General features: G+C 35.4%; 1 protein-coding gene across 1 annotated transcript; it reads right to left on the bottom strand.

Annotated features, from left to right (window-relative positions):
* Window positions 1-6251: 6251 nt before the first annotated feature.
* Window positions 6252-22235, bottom strand: LOC108358125 (probable phospholipid-transporting ATPase IF). Its single transcript, XM_017609294.1, has 11 exons — window positions 22086-22235; window positions 18574-18784; window positions 12582-12707; window positions 11877-12423; window positions 11369-11783; window positions 9553-10240; window positions 9324-9465; window positions 8747-9249; window positions 7858-8671; window positions 7459-7785; window positions 6252-6495 (listed from the first exon to the last, which is right to left on the bottom strand). Exons 1-11 carry the CDS (start codon window positions 22224-22226, stop codon window positions 6285-6287), a joined length of 4125 nt encoding a protein of 1374 aa, XP_017464783.1. The 5' UTR covers window positions 22227-22235; the 3' UTR covers window positions 6252-6284.
* Window positions 22236-27445: the final 5210 nt, after the last annotated feature.

Genomic DNA, 27445 nt, shown 5'->3' on the forward strand with positions numbered 1-27445 from the left:
ACCTCGTCACAGAGAGAATGTGCTCTAATTTTTTTTTGTCTTCAACGCAGAGCCAACTCTCTGACGCTGTTGTCACCATATTAGTGAATATAATAACCTATGAAAAGTATATCCCCAGAGCCTGACTTGTGTAATGCCCCCCACTAACTCTCCTCACTACTACGTTAGGTTAGGTTGTCTTGGCTGTTATCATCCAGCACGTTCGTCTTCTTTTTATTTAGAAGTATAACCAATTTGTAGCTCTGATGTCGCGTACTAAATTGTAGAATCTGGTTCATCCAAACATTCAAAGTGTAGTGAAGAAACGATCATCGAGGAGTACTCGCCTAAGCGGGACAGTGGCTGGACGCTTTCGAATGTCTCCATGTCTGATTATCAGAAAATATATCTCTGCATAAAAATCAATAGAAGTATCGATCAGACATCTTACAGCTTTGTTGATCGCTGTTGGTTCAGCTTGAAAAACGTTACAGATATCAGGCAAATGAAAACTGAGGCTAATTGAGAGTTCTTGCGAGTATACCCCACTTCCCACCTTCAGATCTAACTTAAGCCGTTAGAGTAGATGGCTGTTGAATAAGAATACGAGATCAGAACTGTATGCTCCTCCCATTTACGCCTTAATTGAATTCTTGTTTGGAAGTTATTCCTTAGTGCAGTAGTCGGTCTGTGTAGAACAGGTACCAGAAGTCATCGGGAAGATCTTCGAAAATTCTATAGTTTCCGAGCCGCGTGTCACTCTCAGCGCTACAACTTTCCTGTAGTTTACTATATAAATCTTAAGATAGAAAGTGAAGCAAGGTGTTTTGGGGTTTAGTCGGCATTGATGGTAAAGCTTCCGTGATCATTATGCACGTCAACCAACCAACCAGTACAAATTGCCTTCTAAGTTGTTCTAATACTACAAAGATAGTTGAGGGTTCTTTCCGTACCAGATAGCCGGTTACCTCGTCTTCGGTGTCACAGTGACGTTATACCTAACCCAGTCGGCTAAGATTGCTAGTACTTCAGCCAAGAGCACCGTGTAGCATCTGCCTATTGGAATTGCGAGTTTTGTGCTAGGTCCATAAGTATCCGATCGGACTTCCATCCTTAAACCATTTGGTACCAAATTACATACATACGTACGTACGTACTTGTCTGAAATCAAGGGCGAGGAGGTCGATTGTCTGGTTTAACGAATTTTTACTAGGAATTTTCTGCCAAAGTCAGTCGCCTCGGTCATGGAATAAGTCCGCTTCTTTCCAACTCTGGGATCTTCTTGAGAACACCGAAATGAAGGTTATTACGAATGCGACTAATTTTACTGCAAGGAGCTCCTGAGGATTAGTCAGGAAATCCGAGCCATAATTTGTCCACCTTATCCTCGGGAAAGCTGCGCAGTCTAATAGAATGCTTCCACCGGATCATCCTCTAGGCGGCTGCTATAGAAGCGATCAAGTAAAAACATAAACAGACGGCAGCGTTGATCCGGATCAACTCGGGAATTAACTACAGTTGATCCGGATTTAGACCGAGTTAATCCGGATCAACGGTGTCATCTTTTTAAGCTTTAAGATTCCTATTCTCACCACGTGAATATCAAACACACAGCGGCTTGTCAGAACCTCCACCAGCAGCGAGAGCTTAGGCTTTGCAAGCGTAAGGAAGTCTTCTGTTCTTCCTCGATGCACGCTAAGTCAGAAGGATAGTCCCTGCCCTGTTTCTATCGAGGGCTCGCTGAGCTTACATGACACCCAATTGTTCAAGAGTGAACCACAGGAGAATACAGATATCCCCAACAGCTCTTTATCCGGCGATAATATATCAGAAGGGCATTTTCTTCGTCTCGCAGTTTACCGCAATGTCGCTGTGGCTCTGAACCCAATTACATACATATTTTCACCTGAAAGACGCCGCAGCATTCCGAAAGCCTTGAAAGTTTTGAAGGAAAGCTCCCCGCAAAAGACACCTAAACAAACTCTCCCTCCAAGAATTCCTATAATCAACTACGCGGTTGAATGTGAATATGAATCCATACCCAAACCCTTGTAAGTATTTAAATTAATTATGTGAATTCATCACTTTTTTTTTGTTTAATTACATGAAATCAATCTTCGATCCCTCAAACTGTAGTGTCTGCTCTACGATAGTTCGAAAGAAAACAGTTTGACTACTTTTAAGGACTCGTTTAATTTGCTTAAAATGTTTTTTTTGTTTTTTTTTGTTGACAAAACAATTGATTATAAGTATTTCAATATTTTTAGATGATTACAAATGTTTTGAAAAACTGCTTGATCTTAAAGTGCTTACGCAGTAAAACCAGGGTGTACCTGATTTTTTCCTGTATTTAGCACCAATCATATCAGTAAAATTAGTTAGGGAAAACTGAAGTGAAGAGGGCGTATAAATGTACGCTTGTACAGATGTAATGTAAACGATATTTAGTAACATGTTTCAGGGTATTCGAAATGCTTAAAGTAATGAAACGAAAGTGCAAAGAGCTACATACGTATGTATGTACTTAGATAGCGTGTAATAACAGACATAGAAGAGAGAGGGAGATAAAGAATATATGTATATTTTGTGAAGCATTTGTATGTATGTAATTGAGTGACTGCACTCGTATGAGTATGAGCTAGAAAAAAACTGAAAAAAAAAATCTATATCCTTATATTTTTAAGATAAAATCTAAAATCAAACTCAAACTAGAACTTAGCGTGTTGTATTTACGAATTTTACAGGAAACTTGCAACAATGTACTCTAAAACAATCATATTTACAAAACATGCATGCATGCGTACGTACGTAGGTACTTATAATATTATACATACTTGTGCTAATTTTACTAAGTATTCAAATATATATAGATAAAATTAATTAATAAAAATCTTAGTGTACAAAATTAATTAAGGAAAACAATTCAAAATTTGAAAAAAATACTAATCCGAAAAATTATACATACATACATACAAATTAGGGTGGTCCTTAAAGTATCAACATCACGTACAAAATAAAGACATTCATGAAAAAATTAAATATATAAATACAAAATTTTGGGTCTTGTGAAATTTGATTTTTTTTATCGCAAAATTTTTACAAAATTTGACTTTGATCAACTAATATTTTGGTGGTTTATGAATTTATATGAATAAGTTTCAATAATATCTCAAATTTATGAGATTTCAAGTCGAAAATTTGTCGCATTTTCGCAACTTCTTTTTTAAGATTTCGATTTTTACAAATCCTGGTAGCGACTTTTTAAAATTTTTTTGTAACTTTTCTAATTTTCGTGGATGTTTTTATTTGTACCGTACAAAATTCAGATGTTAATATTTAAAGGACCACCCTAACACATATTGCACTGTGCGACACAAACCAAAAAATGTATTTAAAAAAGAACGCAAAAATCAATATACACACGAAACTAAGTGCCAAATATAGTAAGTCAGAGAGAAAGCCAAGATTTTTTTATACCCGAGCGCACTTGTGCACAAGGGTATTATAACTTTGTTCACATAACGGTTGTTTGTAACAGGCAAAACGAATCGAGATAGATATAGACAAATGTATACATAAATGATCAGAATGAAAAGAGAAATCGATTAAGCGGTGACTGTCTGTCTGTCGGTCCGTCTGTGCACACGATAACTCGAGTAAAAATTAAGATATCTTAACGTAACTTGGTACGTGTACTTCTTTTGGGCGTAGGACGGATGGTATTGAAAATGGGCAAAATCGGACAATAACCACGCCTACCTCCCATATAACGGTAATTTTAAGAAATACGAAAACTGCGATATTTTAGTAACTACTGAAGATAATTCACTCAAAATTGATATTTGCAATGAGTTTTAGACGAAAAATAAGAATATTACAAAATTTTGGCAAATGGGCGTAGCCACGCCCACTTATGGTTACATGTGTATATCTTGGTAACCGCTACACCAATTTCTTCCAAACTTGGCACAGTTGTTGGTCCTGGTACAGCATACCAACTGGCCGAAAATTTCTAAAATCGGACAATAACCACGCCCACATCCCATATAACGGTAATTTCGAGAAATACAAAATCTTCGATAAATCAGTAAATATTGAAGCTAATTTATTCAAAATTGATGATTGCAACAATTCTTTACCAAGAAATACGTTTATGACAAAATTTTGGAAAATGGGCGTAGCACCGCCCACTTGTGATCACATATATGTATCTCGCTAACCGTTCTAGCAATTTGTACCAAGCTCGGTATGGTTATTGTGCTTGCCACATAAAAGCAAACCGTTGAAAATTGTTGAAATCGGACTAAAATTGAGGCCGCTTTTCATATAACGGTAAATTTCAGATATGCTTGAAACTGCAATATTTCGAAATTTAAGGACGCTAATTTACTTAAAATGTATACACCCCGGCTTATCATGTAGCGGTAGCTTTCGGAAAGGTGGAAAACATATATTTAACACTTGCGCCGGGTATTTAATGTTCGGCTCCGCCCGAACTTAGACTTTCTTACTTGTTCTTACATACATAAGTGCAGGAAGTAATTTATTCAAAAAAATTATTTTATAAATTCAGTGCGATGCAAAATAGCGATATGGGTATCAAAGAAAAGAGGAATTTTAATTTTTTGTTACACTGGACGAAAAAGTATTGAAAATGTCCTTTAAATTAATTTTTTATCCTAAACTAGCATATATTTAAAAAAAAAATTAAGTATATTTAAGTATAAAATTCTAAAATGATACTTTCAATACTTATTCGGCCTTGTGCATCAAAAGATTTAATTATTTTCAAGCCTCAATTATTTGATGGCCACATTGGTTTTCTACATTGTAATGATTTTTTATATATATTTTTTTTTCAATTAATCATATCCTTAAAAACGCAGGTTTACTATATTTGACTCCTAGTTTTGCGTGTATATTGATTTTTTTGTGTGTGTGTAAAATTGACTGTCGCACAATGTTGTACAAATTTATGTTTGAGTATCCACATACTTACATAGATACGTAAATACTTACAAACTTATATAGATAGTAATTTCATGTGCATGCAATGTGTTGAATTTATAAAATTATTCTATTAAACTTACTATATTTATTAAAATGAAATTACTTAGATATTGTCATAAAATTTACGATCTTCGATTTGCGATTTATCATTCAATAGTGTAGTTGTTATACTTAATAGAAACAATGCACTCGAAATAATTTTTGCTCAATTTCATTATTTATTCGTGTTCCAGTTAAGACACATACATATGTATTTCTAAAATTAATGTAATTAGTTAATAATGCAAAAATTCAAATAAATAAAAATGCGTTTTGCGTCGAAATTTCATTGTTTTTTATTTACAAATTTTTTTTTAAACTTTCGTTTTTTATGTACATGAAATTTAATTTAAAAAAAATATGTACATACTTATACAGAGGTCATGGCATAAATTAGCATACATACAAGCAATTTTTGTATGCAAAAAAAAATATTTCCTAGTTCTTAAAAATGCTACATTATCTACTATAGATATATTAACATAATTTATTTAAAAAATAAATTAATACTATATGTAAATCTTAGGCCTCTATATTTGGTGTCAAACTTAAATGCTATAGGTATAGGTCTTTACAATTATTGTGAATGCACTTTACAAAGTGTGAATAATACTATTTTAGTAAGATGCTAAGGTGGAGAAAATATTCGTCGCGATTTCCCTTAAGCTCTTTCCGGTTGTTTCGGAATTAAAAGTATGGTACAAAATCTATAAACATGTGCTTTTAATGACCAGAGAGAGCTTTTTCCATGTAGAAAGCTTTGAAAAACTTTTCACAAGGGATACATATAACAGTCACTACCAAAACATTTCTCGCGCTTAAGGCATTCTATAGTTTTCATGTATGTACAAAATATATAGAAAACTTACAAAACTTCGTTCGGAATGGATAAAATCTAAATAAAGCTAAAAAAGCTCTGAAGAAGTTTGAAATTTTATTCTCATAAAATCTATAGAAAGCTTAAAATTCTCTGCAGAATTTTGAAAGCTCATCCTCATAAATCTATAGAAAGCTTTAAAAGCTTCGGCTGCGACTGTAATAAAATCTAAATAAAGTTCTGAAGAAGTTTGAAGATTCATCCTCATTTAACTACCGTGGATATTTTTAAAGCTACGAAACTAAGTACTAAGTACACATGTATTTACTATACAGTATATATGTATATGTAAATATGTGCGTATGAAAACATACATAAATACCATTCATAACTTTTTTAAATCGATAACTCAGCACCCTTGTGAAGGGTTTTTCCAAACTCATAAATGTGTCGTATTTATTTTTCCTTCCATTTTTAGACGACCTGCATTCGGATAAAAGCTGCGTTTCGGCAAATTAAAAGCTTTCGGTGTAACTCGTATTACGTAATCGGGCAGTAGGCAAGCAATTACTGTGAGTATGGTAAAAAGCCATATAGGAAGAGAGCAAAGCAGCTTATTGTATGCCCAATAGATATCGGTATCATAGTCTCTGTAATAAAAAAAAGAAAAATTAGTTGCTAATATTTAGCATTAATGTTTCAGTCTTAGACGTCTTAGTTTCGGGCGACATTATATATTCACTTAATTGTTACTGACTCGCTACTTTCAAATCTGCAGTGGCCTTACTAAAACGTCTTTCTTTACACCTAGTATTTGAAGAACTCTCGTCAGATGTTCATGTACTAGGAGATTAGCCCAACAAACTGCTCTGTTTTGAGAACGAATTTTCAATGAAAATACCAGAGAATAATGAAATACGAAAATACGAACAGAAAACATCCTTTACGTACCACGTACTTTATACATGTGGTATTAAATTGACTCCTACCATAGGCAAAGGTACATATTTTTGTCTCCGGTCACAAAAACATTCAAAGGGACTGCACCGTTGACGAACCCGACCACTCCGGTTCAACTCTGTACAGGAGGCAGGAGTTTCACTATTCTAGTATTGTTGGAAGCTGCAACTTAATCCATGATAACACGGATGTTTTGCGTGAATATGCTGACACCAATGACCTCTTTCATCTTTCGCGTCCTTTCTTGGGATGAGTGGGAGGTATTTGGGAGGAAGCAAGGGCGGAAGTTCAGGAGAATGATCCTTTGCTGTGAGCTTAACCTAAATCTTACGCTGTAAGGGCATCGAGCTCGCTGTGAGAGCGCTCAAAGTTAGTAGGGTATGCCTAGCCTCTCTCTTTCAGTTGCGTATGACTAGTCAAATTGGTATCAGCGACTACGCTGACCACTCACTTCCAGCTCACTTTTAACGTTATAAAATATGTCCGACTAGCGACGAATTCATGTAGAAGGATCACGGTCACAAAAAAACCTCTTATATGGTAAAACATATTCCTGCTGCGACGGTATAAACATTGTGAAAGATTTAAATAGTGCTATCTCTTGATATAACGAAGAGACCACCTTGACTTTAATGAAACTCATATGTACTTACAGATCGATTACGTTATAGATCACAGTGGTTATCACAAACGATAGTATGGAACCCACAATCGATACTATGAACCAATAGCTCAGGTACTTGGAATCCAGCAGTAATTTCAAGTTGACCACAACCACAACGATTTCCATAAGCAGCGTACCAAAGCAAGAGAACTCTGCCGGTTGCCCAACATTCAAAAGAACATTGTTTGTAGAAAACACATACTCGGTGAAGAAAAAGGTGACCAGGGTGTGATAGACGCCAAAAAATGACCAGACAAGGAAATACTGCCAATGAAGACCCTTATTGTTTGTATTCTTTTTGTAGAGCTCGGGTTGCCTAACGTAAAAGTAGGGTTAGAAAAATTATTTAGCTCAAAAATTATCGAATCAAATACTCTGAGATACTTACGTCATAAGCATCTCTTCGCTGTACGCCTTCTCCGTAAGTGATATAAATAAAATCGGCAACGAGGTATAAATCACATTGTATAGCGTCAGGAACAGGGAATCATATACCGAACCGGAAGAGAATAGTGAATAGAATTGAAATAGGAACATGATACCCATAAAGTATATATTCTTGTAGAAGAAGTAAAGCACCAGATAGCACAAACGCGTCGTATGGTAGTGCCCATGCACCAATATCAAGCGCTTCAGCATACAAAATTTTGCGAATGAAAAATCTGCACAACGCGCCGCCTGTCGCCCTTCTTTGCCCATTATACCGAGGCCCACGTGCGCTTCCTGAATCATTGATACATCGTTTGCACCATCGCCCACCGCAGCTGTGGTATAGCCTTCCTTTGCAGTTCTAATCAGTGAGACCACTTCACTTTTTTGCAATGGACTCAGACGACAGCAGAGCACAGCCGTACATTTGATTGCAATATCACGGAAGACTTCAGGCGTCTCACTCAGCGCTATGCTGAGACTTTTGCCATCGATTAGCAGTGCACATGGCGCCCCAATGCCAAATACAATTTCCCGGTCGAGCGCATTCAAATGCACCAACATATCCTCTTTCGATTGGCAATCGATAATGAAGTACTTAATGGCATCGGGCGGTATGTGACCGCAAGAGAGCGCGATATTGAGTGCCGTCTCCACCTTGTCGCCGGTAAGCACCCAAATTTTAATGCCAGCTTTTTGTAGAGAGATCAATGTATCGGCGACTTCATCTTGCAAAGCATCTTCAACGGCAGTAGAGCCTAGCAGCTCGAGATCTGGAAGCATATTCATTGTTTGCTTTAAAAAGTCGCTTACACATACCAGTTTTTGGCAAAAGTGTATATACTCACTGCACTCAATGTTTGCATATGTTTGCTCCAGCAACTCTTTTCTATTCTCCAACGAGCTGTTTGCTTCACCCAAACCAGCGACAAACTGTCGATACTCATGATCACCAACGCGTCGGCGCGCCACCGCCAAAGTACGCAAACCCTGACGTGCAAAATCGCTTATATGCGCGTCAGTACGCGATACAATGTCTGACTGAGCATTGGCACACAACGGAAATACATAACTTTCAGCACCTTTCGTGTAAATCCATTTCGTTCCGTTTTCGTCCTTGACAATCACGCTCATACGCTTGCGATCCGAGGTAAATTCTAGCACATTTAGGCGGCTGAAATGCATTTCGTTGACCTTTCCAACGCTAAAGGGACGCGAATAATCCATGTGCGGTGGCACAACCTTTATGCGTAAGACATCATCATCATCGCCCATATAGACGAGACCCAGATTGGCACAAGCCTCAACGAGCGCCTTTTCATCCGGGCTGGACGCTTGGTAGTCGAGTGTGCTGTGAAAAAAGTTTGATGCAGAGGCTTTTAAAGAGTGACTAGCAGATAAGATTCATATATGCGGTGAACTTACTGCACAACTTGCTCAATCTCGTGCTTACGTCGTTGTGACTCAGCGCGTATCAGAATGGTGGGTTGCCTTTGGAAGTTGGGCGCTGCGTAGGACTCACGCGACATAGTGCTTGCTGTACGGTAAAGTACACCACCTTGCTGCCCTAGAAGCATGTAAAGATACATCACATACATGCTTAGCCTTAAACAAGAACAAAATGTTAACTTTAAAGGGCAATGAGCAAACTCACCTGGCTGCGTAATATATGCCCCCGGCGCGCCATAGGACTGCGATCGTTTGTGACCTGTCGCTATCGGAACAACGGAACCATCATCTGGCAAATCTATAGCTGATGTGGATCGTGTGAAAGGTAATGATGAGGGTCGTGAACCAGCAGGCACTAATAAGTTGGGCGCTGTTGACCGATTCACCATTTCAATGGTACATCCAACGCCAGTACCATTGGTCATTTGTATTGGTAACGACATAACTGGATGTATTCTCGACGTGGCACGCGTAAAATTCGGGCTACGCTTAACAATTAACGGACGCTTACGCTTCTCCACCTTATCGGTTTCGTCAAGTAACGGGTTTATATCAGAGGTAATGTTTGCGGCAATCGAGCCATTTGTGCCATTACTATTTATGGCGTTAATAGTATCATTGGAGTTGATGCTATTATGGGTCTGACCATTAGGATTATTTGTTATAGATGTTTCCAACCCTTGTATATTATCGAAATTGACGCCACTCTGTTGACTAGAATTATGACTCTCTTCGGTGATGTCTGAAATTGAGTACATTTTGGCAAGCCCACTTCGGCCATTAGCTTCTTTGTCCGGTGTTTCAGCCTCTTTTGCTTGGTTGGTATCTGAGTCACCTGCTACTTGAACTGTGTGACAGATAGTCAGTGCTTGAAAGAAGTTCTTTTGATCTTTCTGGAAAAAAATAAGTTTACATTGGTAAGACTGTGCGATCATTATAATAAATAAAGATGTAGGCGGCTTTTTTTCAAAATTTTGTTTTTGACCCAGAAATGCACCTAGGTGCTCTAGGAATATTTCTGCATCAAAAAGAAAATTTGAAAAAATGTCGCTTACATATTTTTTTGCCGGTTAGGGCTCGATATATGTATATGTAGATGTTAAGGGTGTCAGCCCTTCTTAAATGGAGGAAAACGTTTTTTATTGGAAAGCCAAAAATATGAACTTATTACCGACTTCCGTTTTCGAGTGACAGATTAGACGTCACACCAGATATGTAAATTCCTATTTCATAGTCCATGCCTTTGAATTGTGAATATATCACGGTCTGGAATACCGAGGCATATTCCCAAGACCCCCACACCACATAGGGCGAATATCCGCACACAGAACGCTTTTAGAGCCCTAAACTAAGGACACCCTATACTGTAAACAATTTTTGTTTAAATTTACGCAAATTTAAGAGAGGTAACCAAATTCCTTTCCTAATATGTGCAAAATAAAACACTGTCTGTTTACTTTTACATTCCAAATTTGTCGCATAGAGAAAAATTACACACAAAGTGTTTAAAATTGAGTAAACATGAGCACTTAATATTTATTATTTGTACAAAATAGCTGGCGTGATGCTGGCAGGCAGGAGGCTTAATAGTTTTATCACAACATATGGCAGGCATCAAATGGTTTCAAAAACGGTACTAAAACCTGCAAAGATTAAGATGGAAATGTGGCAACCAAGTCCTGAGTGCATTTAAGATATGGAGGAAATATATATAGATAGGGCTGTCACTCCAGCATCATTCCCAAAATAACTGTTTGCGGAATTTGTAAACTGTTACAACAACAACATAAAGAAGAGAAATCACGCTCCACAAATATCTCGACACGTCAGTCCTTGTTTATGGCGCAGCAACATGGTCGATAGCGAACAAAGATTAGACGGCTTTTTTATAGTCCTATTCGCGTGACCGACGTATACCAAAGAATATAGAATTACGAACTGTGCGAGCTTCTCAATGAAATGAAAACAGTCCTAAAGCAATCACCGAGCAAGCGTTTACCTTAAAATTTGTTTATACTCACATTGAATTTATTGATATCGATCAGTGCGCCGGTCTCTTCCTCTAGCAAACGCGTCTTCTTAAAAACATATTTCCGTCCATTTATCGAACACTGTTGGAAAATCATTTCATTCTTCGTTAATGTGCCAGTTTTATCCGAAAACAAAATGTCAATCTGACCCAGTTCCTCATTCAAATTCGACGTATTAACTATGAAATGCTCATCGGCTGCCTCATCGTACAACTGCAGATCCCATTCCATGAAAAATCCGCCAATACCACGCTGTAACTCAATAGTCACATACAACGATATGGGTATCAAATAATTGAATAGTATCAAAAAAGATAGGTAATCCTGTAGGAATTGCCTTATGCTGTAACCATCGGCAGCAGGGCCCAAATATGCCAAATTTGGAATTACATAAATCTCCTCATAACTGTTATAAAATAATGAAGTGCAAGTACAGAACAATATACCTATGTATTTATCGATAATTCGCACTACCCCGCGCTTCTATGCGCCAACTTACCGCTTAAAGAAGTACATCATCGACACTATGCCAATCATCAAGACGAGCACCACAACCAAAAAACGATTCACATACACCTCACTAGAGGCACTTTTATTGCGCGTTAGTCTGCTATTCAGCTGCAGCTTGGTGGTCATGCCGGTGTACACGGCACACCCAATCACACATTCGGTATTCTTAACACGCGAGCCACGTAATAGCACATTATCAGCGGACAGTGGCAGTACGCGTCCCTCACTGCCGGCCAGCTCTATCTTACCATTGAAACTATATAGATCAGTCTTTGGACTCTCGCACTCGATGACGCCCAATTTGTGCAACTGGTTGATCTCGACTAGCGGCAGATCGCGCGGCACCAATAGCGTCTTCAAATTGGACTCACCATCCAAATTGGCTGTGGTTATGAAACATTTGCCATGTGGATCGGTGCTACGTAGCAACACCAAGTCGCAAGGCACATCACAATCGCGCTCCACCACCACCAAATCGCCCGGACAAACGTGCTGCGATTGGATGTCTGTCGCAACACCATTGCGTATGACTGTCACTGCAGAGAAAATAAAAACAAAAACGTTTGAAATGCGCAATGAGTTTTGCAAATTATGATTTGAATTATAAAATTTAATTGTGCCAGATAATAAAACAATATTTTCGCACTGAATTTTTATACTGTTGTTTGTTTTCAACAGCAGCGCGGATAAGCACCTGGTGAGCGATTCACGACGTTGTCGGTTCTGTAGCGTAAGAAGTCTTCATAGCCCTGTTTAGCGGCTGTGACGGCAATTACAAAGGCCAGCGGCAGCAATGATGTCATCGGTGAGACGGGACTGTCTGGAATTAAAATGAAAATAAATTCAAGCATTTAAAATTACATAAATTAAGTTAAATTAAATTAAACTAAATTAAATTAAATTATATTTAATTAAACTAAATTAAACTTTATTGAATTAAATATAATTTATTTTCCTTATTACATTGCTTCACATCTCCGAAGGATCTTTGTTTTTCGGCTATTTCAAAATAAGTTTTTGTATTTATCTTGAATTTCATCTTCAAAAAAAAATTAGGTGATAACTTTTCAAATAAATTTTATCACTTTCCTCTGGTCATTCAGTATGACGGAAGACATTAATTCGCAAGCCCGTTCCGAAAATTCATTTGCGGGTTTAACAGCCGCAAACATGATTTACGCCTATGTCTCATACATACATATCGTTGCCCGTATGCCAGGAACATGAATGCAAGGCACATTAAACAGGTAGTATCAGTAGAGCAAAACCAACATTTGCGTGTATTTTGTTGTTGCTTCTGGTATCGAAAGTGTCAAAAACTGTTCTGAATTTTTTCTTCTAAATCAAAGCGTGCCATGTGAAATACAAAAAATTATAAAAAATAAAAAATTGAAATTGGAAAAAATAAAAATTGATGCAACTTTCTTTCCTAGTAAATTTGTTTGCTTCTCGAAGCATTGATCCATCCTTTGCAAGGCCCAGTAATCAGCGGTCGTGCTGCCGAGTTGGGCGAACGTTCCAAAAGCTGCTATTCAATCGCTTGTTTTGTATGGAAAAAGGTTTCACATGCAAATGGATTTTAACAATTCAGAATTTTTGTGAGAAAAAATTAAAAATATTTGACATTTTCGAGACCAAATAATTTGAAAATAAATCAAATCAGCTGCTCTACTGATACTACCTGTTCAATGTACCTTGCATGAATGTGTAAAAATTAAAATTTTGGGAAATCAAGTTTGAAAGTTTTTTTTTTTCTAGACTAAACTCTACGTTTACGCAATTTAAATTGCAAAATATGTGGTTCCGTGTACGCATGGTATTCTGCGTTTTGGTATAACATAGAACATCCAAAGGTTAATCAAGTCAACTCAATAGCTCAAAACTGATATATTTGCACATTCATGCTTCTGGCACAAGGGTGACGATATGTACATATGTACATATGTATAGGCGAATCTGCCACACTGTTTATAAATCTACTTTTAAACACCTGCCAATACAATTATTGCAATGTAGAGTAAATTTACAGTTTATAGCTACTTCCATATTGCAGATGTCAATCAGTACAACTGAATGAGCAACAAACACACATTTTGGTATGGTGTTTTTGTATATGTACATACTATTTCACAGGTAATTTTCCTTTCTATAATTTTTTGCTAATTACATGCATTGTGAAAGATCTTACAAATAATAAGAAAGCGAGGAAACTTGTTCGTAATAGTTGTTGCTTATTACTTTAAATTGAACTTTTCTCATATGTACTCGTATCTCAGAAATGGAATCTTTGGATATACATATTCCTCTCGAATGGAGTATACATACATACATACATACATAGGTCTAAGTGAGTTGGTAATTCGAACCGACTGCCACATCAACCTAACCTACATACAGTCACTCACAGAATTATTTCGCATTGATTTTTTACGATATTCAAAATGTTTTTCATAGCAAATTTTTGCGTTAATTTTTTTCATAAAAATATATCTCAGTTTACAACAAAAACGATGTAAATCAATAATTTGAAACTTTAGAAGAAATTGAGCAAATTTTCATCAAACTGTTTGATTCGATTTTCATATACCGATATTTCCGGTGTATCGATGTATATTTTCGATGCATCTATGTTTCACCTTTTGCGACATCCCTAGTGAGAAGTTCTAGCTATAAAGGATGTGGCTATGTAGCTTAATACATATGCCGTAACGAAGACTACTATTAATTTCTACCGGAATGGTCACGCGTCCATCAAATCAATGAATGCTAAGGGCAAAGGTTGCGGCTTGGTTTGGGACCCGTTCGGGACTATATACAAAAATTTTTCGCACTCATAATTGTTATCAAAAGACTTCTATAATACAAGTCTCAAAATAAAAGCCTTTGTAGACTAAAAAATATTTATCTCGCTTATAATTATTATGAAAAGACTTCTATTATATAAGTCTTAAACAATAGTTATCGATGAGTTAAAAAAAAAAAATTCTCACACATAATTATTATCAAAAGACTTTTATAATTCTTACGAAAATTTGGATGACTTTTTTAAAACTTCACCATGAAATAATTATTATTCTGGGTCTCTGCCAAAAACGATCAATATACCTATGTAACTTCTGGAAATATTTTCTTAATCTGAAGTGTCGGCATAGATGCCTCTGCTAATCTTTAGTTACTCTTTAGGAGTGTCAATTAGAGGCCAGTACAGAGTCAACTGCAATGCGAGCTAGCTCCCTGCTGTGATAACCTTCCTAGGGGCCCCAGTTTTTCAGTGGAATTTTAAACTTAGAACAGCTGGCTGACATTTCAATGGTTAATCTTAGTTTAAACCAGTCAGCTCGAGCATTTAAACTAAGTTTAAACCCCAGCTGTGCATTGAAAAACTGACCCTAAGTGATTAAATCATGCAACAAATTATGCTCAAACTGATATTTATTTATACTCAGCTTCTCTACTTCTCATCACGGACGTGCATTTATTTTATTTTTTTTCAGAATTCATAGCATCTAATCAATTACTACCACAATAACCAACAATCTGTAGAATATCGTCAGCGCGAACAAAAACAAACATGCAAACCATAATTCACAGTAATAAAATTTTAATTGATTGCGCATAAGAGTGTGACCATATAAATTCAATCAGTGAACTGAACTCCTAATACTACATGTGTATGTATGTAATAGACAAATAGATGCAAAAAATACAAAATTATAAAAGGTAGAAGAGAAAACAAAGAACCAAACCAAGCTACCTACTCACATAAACAAATTAAACATTGCGTATGACGAGAAGTTAGTATGTCAGTGCTTGGGTTTAATTGTACTGCGATCCAAAAATGCACGACCCATCAACCAAGTGCCCGCTCCTATGTCACCATACATTTGACTGCATACATGCGAGGGGAGGCTGAAAAGTTTTGAGCCTAAGGTATTAAAATAGATAGAAATGAATCGAAATTTTATTTTTATATAAAATTTCGCTCTACTTCAATGCACTTCTTACATTTATCATAAAAGGCTTTTAGTCCAATGAAAAAAATTCGCCGTACTTCTCCTCGAAATGCTCGTCTACTGCCGCCTTTATTTCTTCTTCAATCGAAAATCTTCGTCCTCAAAGGTTTTCTTGAAATCGGTGAAGAGAAAGTAGTCGCTGCGGGCCAGATCTAGACTGTGACTTGACGTAGTTTTATCAACACTGCGGCATAATAGTGAAAATAATACCCTCTTCTTTCCCTTATTCGGTGCAGTAACCGTCTAAGCGGTTTTGGCCAAGTTCAATAAAGCACGCAAGTCGATTCTCTTCTGTGCCAACTGCCGCCAATTCGAAATGCCAAGTGAAGCCAAGTCCTTACCCACTTGGTCTTTTCAACGCGGTGGGCCTCCCTTCTCTTCCTCTGCTACCACCAGCGTCGATTTCTATTGGAACGACATGGCCAAGCCAGCGGTGCCCTGTATTTTAATTCGATGGCCTATGTACATATCGTTGTAAAACTCATACAGCTCAACGTTCCATCGTCTGCGGTAATCTTTCGCAAAATTTTTCTCTCGAACACTCTGAAAGCCAGCTCATCGAATGTTGTCCGAATAGATTCACAATGCCAAAAAACAGTGGGAACGGCAACTGCCGTTCAGGCGCCCCGGCCTGGGATCGTCTTCCAGCGACTCTCTGCCATTTTTGAAAGCGTAATTATGAAAATGACTTGAAAGTCGGTGTACTCAAAACTTGTCAGCCTCCCCTCGTATGCATGTACATATGTATGTATGAATGTCTATCAATCAAAGAGTAGAAAACGAGGAATCAATGAAGAGAAAATGCAAAAAAAATAAATAAACAATCTAAAAATAATATACTTTAATTGTGCCACATTAATTTGAGCTGCTGCCAGTAGTAGTTGCATTGAACTGCGAAAAAGCGTTGCGTTCAGTTTGCAAGCATTCACCGTTGTGTGCGAAGTGGCGCATGAAGGTGATGGTCAAGGTCCCGCAATCAATATACATATGTAAGAATGTATGGATTTGCATGAAAAAGAGAGTGCTGGGTGGTGCACAGTTTATCACTGCCGACACGTTTACGCGCAACGGAAAATTGCTAATTGCTGTAACATGAAATTTTAGTTCGTTAGAAACCCTGCAGTGAAATCCCAAACTAGTCAGGAAAAATACTAGTTTACAACTAGAATTCCCTGACAGAAACCGAACTAGTTCGAAAATGACCAAACTTGTACCAAGTACAAAACTATTTATTCATGCCCTGTTTTATTTGACTTCGACAGTTTAATACGATAAAGTACACAAAATATTATAACTTTTATTTGGGTATATTGTAAACCATTAAATTGAGTACGTATTTGATTATACCAGGCCTGTTAAATAATAATTAATATTCATAATGACTATTAATTAAAGCATGTTTTTTTGATAACCGTTTAGTTGATTAAATACCGATTAATTGTTACTCTTATAAATTTTTAAAAAGAATAAACTGAAATGTGCAAAGTTAATGAATTTAATTTATTTTAATACTATATAAAATATTTTAATTTATTTTAATTTATTTTATTACTGAAGTATTAACTGATGTATTAATTTATTTTTAACTAAAATTTTTTCCTTCGCATATTCAATATTATTAAAAAAGATAAATATATAGTATTTACTGTTCCTGAAACCTTTTACTTTTTATAAGAAATATATTTAAATTTATGTTCGAAAGTTGGAAATATTTATGTATTTAGTTTTGCTTTTAATTAATGGTCAAAAAAATTTACACCAATTATTGGAACATCTGAGGCTGCTAAATAACAATGTGTGATATATTAAAGTGTACTTAATCAAAAGTTTTTTATAGTATATTCATGAATTCATTTTATTTTTTGACTCCCAAAGTAGTGGTTTTGGTCGATAATTGGACTAGTATTTTTCTGTCTATTTTCAACTAGTATGATACTGGTATATTTCTGACCGAAATCTGACAATTGCCATCTCGTAGGACATCCCCATGTAAAAAATACCAGTTGGTTGCATGACCAAAAAGATAATTGGCTGACTAGTTGGGCATGTTGGTTCATACTAGTTGTGAAGTAGTTTACAACTAGTACATTTGACTACAGGGAAATTTTCCTAAGGCAATCAAATCGATATTTTCACTTACTTAGGTCTCGTTTTGGAACAGTGAAAATAAGAAATTTTTGCTGGTAAAACTCCTTTTACGCGATGAAAACATTTTTTTTTGCACAGAAAAAGCAGTAATTTGACCCATTGTTTAATGCTTGGAAATTGCAAAGAGTGGCAAAATTACCACAAATTATGATAGCAAAGGAAGTATAATGTCGAAATCTAGTTGTATTTTTGATTTATTTACATACTTGTTTACGTCAAATATTTCAAACTCCCTAAAAAGTCTAAAATTTAAATGCGCTCGCGTGTTATTTCTGTTCCATTTTAATTTTCTTTTTTTTGTTCATTCACAAACAGCGAGACAACTTGCTAATTACTTGTTATCAAAGCTTTTAGCATCTGCGCATAAATAAACATACAGAGACACGCGCACACAGCCAAACATACACACACACATTAGCACCCTTCAAAATTTCTAAAACTAATCGCAATTTATGTTTAATCTCGACAATATTTATGAGTAACAGTCAAACAAAATACTTAATCGTACGCTTAAGTGTGTCTTACCAATCACTAGCGATATGACAGTCATAATAAGAAAATAAAAATTTGCTATTCGTCGAAATTGTTCGAGCAAATTTTGTGGCAGGAATGTTATTATTGTGTATTTGGTTGATTTAATGCGATTCAATTGTTGACGCCCCTTTTTCTTTTTCACCTCCTCATCGCCGCCGATTTTGATTTGTAGCCAATCGTTGATTGTGCTAACGCGGGAACCCTAACCAAATGAAGAAATAGAGAGAAAAAAATAATAAATTTTAATAAATCAAATTACATAAAATAAAAAAACTTAAATTTAAAGTAAAAGTTATAATAAAGCCTAATTTAAGCTAAGTTAAACTATAAATAAATCGAAGGAAACCTACAAACTACAGTGTTATGCCTAAAGTGCCCATTCTTTCTGTATTCTACGAGACTGTCCTTTTTTTGTTAGTCGTCCTGGTTATTTATTTATTTTATACCGTACGCAAAATGTGCTCAATGTATTTTAATGCCACGTAATCGTTGTGCGTGTTTGTATACTTTGTATATAAAAATTTGAGAAAAACACTTAAAAAGAAAAAATACCTTTTTTTATAAAACAAAAAAAAACATTAACAAAAAATTTAAAACTGATTTTTACAAACTTGGTGTCATTGTAAAGGCGATTAAACCTACTTTCTTATGGTATGCATATTTCGTATATAAAAACTAAAAAAAAAACACTTAAAAGCAAAAAATATCCATTTTTGTAAAAAAAAACATTTAAAAAAAAATACAAACCATTTTTTAAAAAATTATTATCGTTGTAAAGGATACCTGAAAACTAATACTTTCTTAAACCCCGAATATTTCTATTTATATACACAAAAAAAAATTTTATTAAAAACAATTTTTCCCTCTATATAAACTTCTTTATTCACATCATTTCGGGTTGCTGTGCAGTAAAGCAATTAACATGCCAAATGTTTTTAATTTGAAGCAAGTATTCCAGATTTGTTTATTTCAATGTATGTACTTAGTTAATGGTATACTATATATGTATGTATGTACATAACAGCAAACCTTTTGTGTAGCAACTTCATTTGAATTAGTTCATTTGAAAACAAGGCCTAACGATTTAACTAAAAAATATTTGCATTTGTTATTTGCAATTACTTGCTTTTGTATCTGATATCTACATACGTAAGTAAGTGCAAATTTAGCTCTCCGTAATCTCCATTCCATTTCTTCAATATGATTAAATGATAAGTTAGATGTATGTAAATACTACAATTTCTTAACTTCCAGCTGTACCAGCTAAGACGCTTGATTCACGTCCCTAAATCATACCGATAATTTGACGAATCCAGACGCACGAAGGTCTTACCAAAAAAAAAAGCCCCCTTGCCGAATTTCATAGTGGATAGCTGTTTTAACAGAAAAACTTGTCGAAATCGGCAAGTGAGCATGCACTAGCATGAAATTCGAGAGTTCAAGTCATCGGGCAAAGGACTTTTAAAATTTCATTAATTTATTTTTATTTTTTTCTTTTTTTAATTTAATTATCTTTTAATCTGTATAATTTATTTTTCTTTTTTAATATGTATATGGGACGCTCCATGTCATATATATAAAAATTGGCGCAGTACAAAAAACGTTCAAGGGCTGAAAATGTTTGTACACTTTTGCTCGTTCAATAGCAGTGTGGCGATTTTGGAAATTCAATATGGTGGCGTCAGTAGAAGTGATGCAATTCATCAAATTCACGAGCCGACAAATAATATCATTAAAAAAAAATTACAAAACCTAAAAAATCAAATGAAGGGATGTTTTTTTAAACCATCTTAGAGTCTCTGAATATAGATCTGGTGTCTGGCTGAAGGACGATTTTTTTTTTTAGTTCAATATTTTTGCTCGAAACTTGAGATTTAGGGCTTTTCAGGGTTGCTGAACTCAAATCTGGTGTCAGATTTTCAATCTTATCTTATCAATCAATTCTTAATCGGGAATCCATATTGGATCTACCATTCATAACGGAATAGTTAAATTCGAACGTACGTACATGGCGTATGAGTTACTCAGATGAGATGAGAAAGTTACTCATACGCCATGTACGTACGTTCGATTTTGACAAATCGCCACACTGCTATTTATTAAAAAAAAACAAAAGTGTGCAAGCATTTTCGGCCCTTGAACGATGTTTTATAATGCGCCAATTTTTGATATAGCTCTGTTCCGATTGACATGGAACGTCCCATATATATATTTGTTTTTATTTCATTTAATTTGCAGAAACATTTTTTTCTTCCTTTTCTTCATTAACTAATTTTTTTATTTAATTTTCTTTTAATTATTAGATGATATTTTTTTAAATAGAAATTTTTAAATTTAATTTAATTTTTGGAAAAGGATTTCATTTTTCGTTTTTTTAATTTATTTTTCTTTTAATTTTTAGATTACATATATTACTTTGAAAATAACTTCTTTTTTTAAACACATTTAATTTTTTAGGAACTGATTTTATTTTTTATTTCATTTTTAGATTTTTTTCTTCATTTAATTTTTATAAACCTATTTTATACTTTTTTCTTATTTGATAATTTTTTATTTTTTATTTACTTTAAACTTCGTTCATATTTCATTGTTTTGAAAAATATATTGGACGCGAATGAGAAGCGTTATTATATTTCTCGTTGTTTCCAATAAGTCAGTGCAACAGCATTTTGGCTTGCGGAATGATTCCAACTCAGAATGAAAGGCCTAGAAATAGGACGGGAAATAATTTTGTAGAACATTTTAACTCAATAGCTTTGTCACGAAAGAGTCGTTTTGTCTCGTTTTTGAAAAGTCGGAATAGAATGGCATTTTGGGAGATTTCTACGGGGTGAAAATGTTCAAGAAAATTGTTTCCTGTTTTGGGGCTTGGATCATCAGTCACTGCTCCTTTTTATTTCTTCATGATCAGGATCTTTGCATATGCATATCTATGTAGGTATGTATGTGCTTTCACCGCCAGAAGAAACATATATGTTACATAAAAAGTTGCTGCATATTTCAAGGGGCATATTCGTAATTTTTTCTCTGGTGACTCCTACGTCTTTGTATAAAGATTTTGTCTGATAATGCGCCTAGTGAACTTTTTTTCGGCGAATAATTTTTAAAACATTTTATACATCCTCTAGTGACCTTCCAAATATCATTTTATTCAAACTGCCCAAAAACAGGTTAAAAACGACCCTTTGATGAGAGAGATAATGTATTAAAATGTTCATCAAAACTATTCCTCGTGTAATTTTACTATACATGTGTAACTAAACTATGATTTCGAGGTCTTACTATATGGGTCTAGTCTTTCATCAGTGAGCTTAAATCGTTCCGCCTCAAGACAAAGGCTTAGAAATTGTTGAAGAGTGTAAATTAATATAAACTGATGTTTTATTTGAAATTTACCTAATATACGTTATTTAATTTATTTTTTATTACATATTTTTTCATTACATATACATACATAACTAATTAAAAATTAACTCATTGCCAGTCAATTAAATCACACGCACCTTATGCCATTTCCAGGACAGACTCTCTTTAACGAAAGGCTTTGTTTCACTCGTATTATGAGAAAGCGTAAATCCATAGGTTGCTGCATTGACGCGTCGATAGCCGCCGGCGATGTGATCATGTCGGCCGACAAAATTCATGATCCGCAAAAAATCCGACACAAAGCACAAAATATCACAGGACAAACACACAAGCAAAAGCGGAGCACACTCTTTGGTGCGCTTTATTGCCATAAAAATAACTATATAGATGAACTTTATCTCATATTGCTATGTATGTATGTATTTCTCACTCAATATTTTCATTGAGGCAAAGTTTTTGAAATGATGTTTTTTTTTTGTGACTCGTTTGCACTCCGCACTCCAGAGCACAAAATCAAATTTCGCATGTAAACAGGATTTTTATTTCCGCAAAAAATTTCACTTTATTTTGTTGCCGCGTTATGCGTAGCATTTGTCGAATTTTATTTTTGACCAACACCGTTTTCGAGTTGCCACACGTCGTGTCATAAGCAACTGTGGCGATTAAACTCATTCAACTCGGCTGGCCGCATTCTATAACTGTTAAATGCGAAAAAGTGTTTGTTGTTGTTTGAATTGCGCGTGCGCACTTCACTACTATCACGCGCAGACGTTAAACGGCATCTGAACTCAGCGCAGCGGTAAATTGTTTTTTTTATTTGCCGCTACCAACGCATTTGAATGTCTGAAAGCTCTCTTTGTTATGTATTGGTGTATTTCTAAGTTTTTTTTTTAATTTATTTGTTTATTTTTTGTTATTTCTATTCCTTTTATACGCCAGTGAATGCATTAATTTGCACCGTTTTATGTATTAACTGTTTGGAAAATATTTACACCATTTATTTGCACCCATTCATTGATACGCTATATGGCTGGGTTCTTACCAAATGGCGGCTAGTTTTTTTTCTCCATTTTAGCTTGTGTTGATCTAATATATTTCTACCCTTTGCTTACTTATATGAACAATTGAATAAGCAAAGAGGCCAGTAGCACCTGCGGAGCGTGGAGTTAAATGCTTTTAGTCAAACAAATAATCGAAACAGGTTAAATTTGTGCTCCGAGATAAGGTTAGGAAATATAAAATGCACTACCGGACCATTTTGGGTCAGGAGGCTGCCGAATGCTTAAAGACAGGAGCGATTGATGGGCACAATGTGGCACCAGGTATGGGTGGTGGTACACAGGGGTATACCAGGCAATGAGAGGACGAACGAGCTTGCGCGGAAGAACGCTTTCCTACCGCTTTCGCTGTCTTGGAAGAGGTTACGCTTGCCGCTCGCTACCTGCCATCTCTAAATAAAAAAAAATTTCTTCACGGAAGCCAGCTCAGGGTGGATACTTAAAATGATCGAGGTAGCTACTTGTGCTGCTTGTGACGTCATATCACCATAAGAAGGCTTGTGGTGTGGCGTCCTATGACTTCTGCAGGATCTGCAGAGACGTGGAGGTCCCTGAATCACTAAGACGCTTACTTTGCGAATGTTCCGCACCCGAAAAGAGTAGACTGAGGTTCTTGGGTGCGCTGGAACCTTTGGAGACCGGAGTGATTTAGCGGACATAAAGATAAGACGATTACTAAAATTTGTCAACTCCACATACTGTTTTGTGTTTAACAATTTTAATTTTTTCAAACCTTGGTAGCCATACCTAAAAATATGGGTAAAATTTTGAAATTGTCGTAGATTTTTTGTTTGGTTCGTACAATTAAAATAAAGGGGTTCCCATAAAAAATTTTGAGCGGAAAATGGCACACGACAGCAGGGTAATTCTGGCTAAGATAGTTGCAAAGCCTTTTGTTAAACAATTGAAAGACAGTAGTCTTACAAAAAAGGCTTCCATGCCAAGTTTCATGGTGAAAAGCTCTTTTGACAGAAAGCTCATGAACATGTTCCTAAATAAGATGTATGTACATCATTTTGCTCGAGTAAGCAAAGTACTGGCGTACCACTTGAGAGATCAGAGGCTCGCATACTCGGGCAACGAAATTGTTTTTTCATATTTCTAATATATTTTTTATTTTTTTAATGTAAATTTGGATTGATTTAAAAGCCGAAAATATTTTTAGTGACTTTAATTTCAGTTGTTTTTCACAAATTTCCTTTTAATTTTAAGACTTTATTTGTTTTTTAATTTAATTTAATTTTTGGAAACTTACGTATTTTATGTTTTTTTTCCTTCTTAATAATTTCTTTTTATTCAATGTTTTTTATTGTTTTAAAAAGAAAAATATATATTTTTATTATTAAGCAAAATAACGCTAAGATCTTCTCGTTAGCAGGTCACTCAATTAGTCTTTGGAAAGACAGAAAAGAGCTTACAATAAAGCAGAAAGCTTCAAAAAAGGGTTCAAGCTGAAATTTTAAACCCACTTTTCCATAGAATCATGTCTTTATATCAAATTTTTCTAATTTTTTACTTTACATCTGTCAAATATGAGTCGGTGAGCTTGATTTTGACCCAAAGTATAATTTCTTCCTCCTAGTTAAGCATTTTAAGCGATATCAAAAATGACGATAGGCTACTCGTTTACCTTAGCCTTCTTTTAATAATTAAAACCAATGCGAATATGGCCCGCCCAATACTTTTCGATAGAGAGAGATGAGAGCAGGTAAAAAATTACATGGAAAAACGTTAGCTGGAATTAAAACTTTAGAGCCCTAAATTGTAAATTTATTAATGTCGCTGTCTCATTTTCATTTGAAAGTTTTGTTAACTACATAATCCAATCTTTTTCTCAAACTTTTTGCTTTAAATAACTTATGTTTCATATTCCATTCCAATAGCATTTCGTTAACGACAACGCTATTTTACCTCGCTTGGTAGTAATTTTTTGTTCCATTTGCATGAACATTATATCACTCATGCGTACACTTATCGCTTATCACTTTCTTCGTTAAGCAATATTTTGTATCACTTTTTAATATTTTACTTTAGCATTGTTGGAAGCCAACGTCATGCATGGGCCACTCAAACTCACTTCCGATGATCAATTTTAACCCACAAATGCCGCCGGGCAAGTAAACTGTGTCATAACGTCATGATCATGAGCCAATTTTACACACAGTATCGCATTTCAATTGGTCCACTTAGCATTTGCACTTAAACTTCATATACATACATACATATACATACATAGTATAGTATGCACTCACTTATAAAAGTGGCTATGCATCTAAATATCCGCGGAATACACGTTTTCAGTCTCGCGAACACTCTGGTACTGAATGCCACAAACGAATGCTGAACTTGAAATTTGCTATCCAAAGCGGCTTTTACGCTCAACTGCCTCAATTTTCTTAGAGTTTACTTCTTTCAGGCATATTTACTGTACATATACTTAAGTACCCACATATGTAAGTCTGCATCTTTGCTGGGAGCGCCGCTTTCTTGACGCAATCAAACGTCAATTTTCTTATGCCCAACTCGTGTCCAATAGTGGAGAAAGCGGCGGAATATGTTTATGAGTATATACATTTGTATGAAAACTGGTCTTTCGGCAGAGCAAACGGACTCTCATTGAAACTGGTTTGTCTCTTTTAACTGCGGAAACTGTTTAGATTTGTTATCAAAGTTTTGTTAGACATGATTTTCGTTTGTAGTGTTTAGATAACTGTTATTTTGGGTTGATGATCTAGTGAAGAGGTTTATAGTTGTATGCTCTCGTAATACTCATAAGCCGCATAACATAGGTGCGTTCGTTTAAAATCTCCAACAGAAACCAACCAACTGCCAAATTCCGGCGAAATGTCATCTGTTCGCTCACAAGAGAGAAATATCCAAAATAGTACGCGAACAGAAAATTTGCAGAAACTTGCAAGTTAGACGAACAGCTGATATAATTTTTGTTTACATACAAAAGTGTAAAATTTAAAACGTACGAAAAGTCATCGCAAAGTGTTACACTGACACAGTTTATTGATTAAACAAATAACTACTTATTTCTTACAAGTTTAATTAGTCGCATTTTGTAATTTTTATCTTCCAAACCATCAAATTCAATTTTGTGATTTGCGTAAATGCCAACCAGCTGTTTTTGATCAGCTGTTTTCCTGTTGGCAAATTGCTGTTGGCAAAAATTTTTCCAGCAGAAACCAGCAGCTTCCCCTCAAAATGAAATGTCACTTTGCTCTCTCAATTTCCCCTACTTTGCAAGTTTTTTGCGTACGCGAACGCAAAAACTTGTAAGTTTTGGTTAAACATGAACAATTAACAGCTACGCGAACGAACCTCATAACTGTTTCGACTTACATAGGTACATACATATATACATAAATAAATGCGGAAGTAAAACGTTTACCTGGATTTGCATATATGTATATATGTACATACTTATGTAGGTACAAATAATTATTTTCCTTTTTCCACATATTGGCGGGCCTTTTAAAAAGTCTCTACGGTTTTTTATCACTTTGTGTTTGATGCCCATACATCTGGCAACATTATTTCAGTTGCGTCAAACTGACTTGCATTCGAAAAGTGACATTTCAGGCTACATCTTCAGTGCAGACAGTTATGTAATTCGTTGCTCGTGCAAAAAGTTATAGTAATGATTCGAAAATGAGTGAAATACCTCAAGATATATATACGCTATGTGATGCTTTTTTGCTATAAAAAAGGATAAAGTTAAAGCGCTGCAAAAATATGGAAAAGTGTACGGTAAAAATTCTGTGAGTGAGCGCCATACCCCGGAGTTCCTTATTCGATTCCGTTGCGGAAGTTTTGTTGTCAAAGCAAATTTAGACAGAAAGACACTTGGAGGTTTGCCATTGCCTGCCCAGCGGCGACCACTATTAGAAAAAAACTTTTTTATTTTTTGATGTTGGGTTGAAACGGGCTTCAACATAGACCCTTCGGAGTAGTAGCGCGCACAGCTAACCACTACACCAAAGCGGCGGCCTTATTAAGTACTTATGTACTTAAAAACGAATTCCCTCTAATATTGTTGTTGTACAATAACACTGGTCGACGGCCAAAATTTACCAGAGACGCCGTTATGAAATTCGTATGTAAAATCACCCCCTGATTCCGAAAATCAAGGTTATTTTTAATTTTATGGTACCGTTTTTGAGATATTTGCAATTTACCGTTTTTGCAAAAAAATAAAAAATTGGGTCCACTTAATCATATATATCTCAAGAACGAATTAAGCAATTCCAAAACGGTTTGAAGCTTTTAAAAGGTAATAAATTGGGTCCACTTAATCATATATATCTCAAGAACGAATTAAGCAATTCCAAAACGGTTTGAAGCTTTTAAAAGGTAATAAAATTCTATAAGCTGTGCATACAACACTTTTTGCTAGGCCCTGTAGATTCAAAGATAACGAACAATCATTACCG

Source organism: Rhagoletis zephyria, unplaced genomic scaffold (genome assembly GCF_001687245.7).
Source record: "Rhagoletis zephyria isolate East Lansing unplaced genomic scaffold, Rhagoletis_zephyria_1.1 Rzeph_scaffold_00210, whole genome shotgun sequence".
NCBI classification, from domain to species: Eukaryota; Metazoa; Arthropoda; class Insecta; order Diptera; family Tephritidae; genus Rhagoletis; species Rhagoletis zephyria.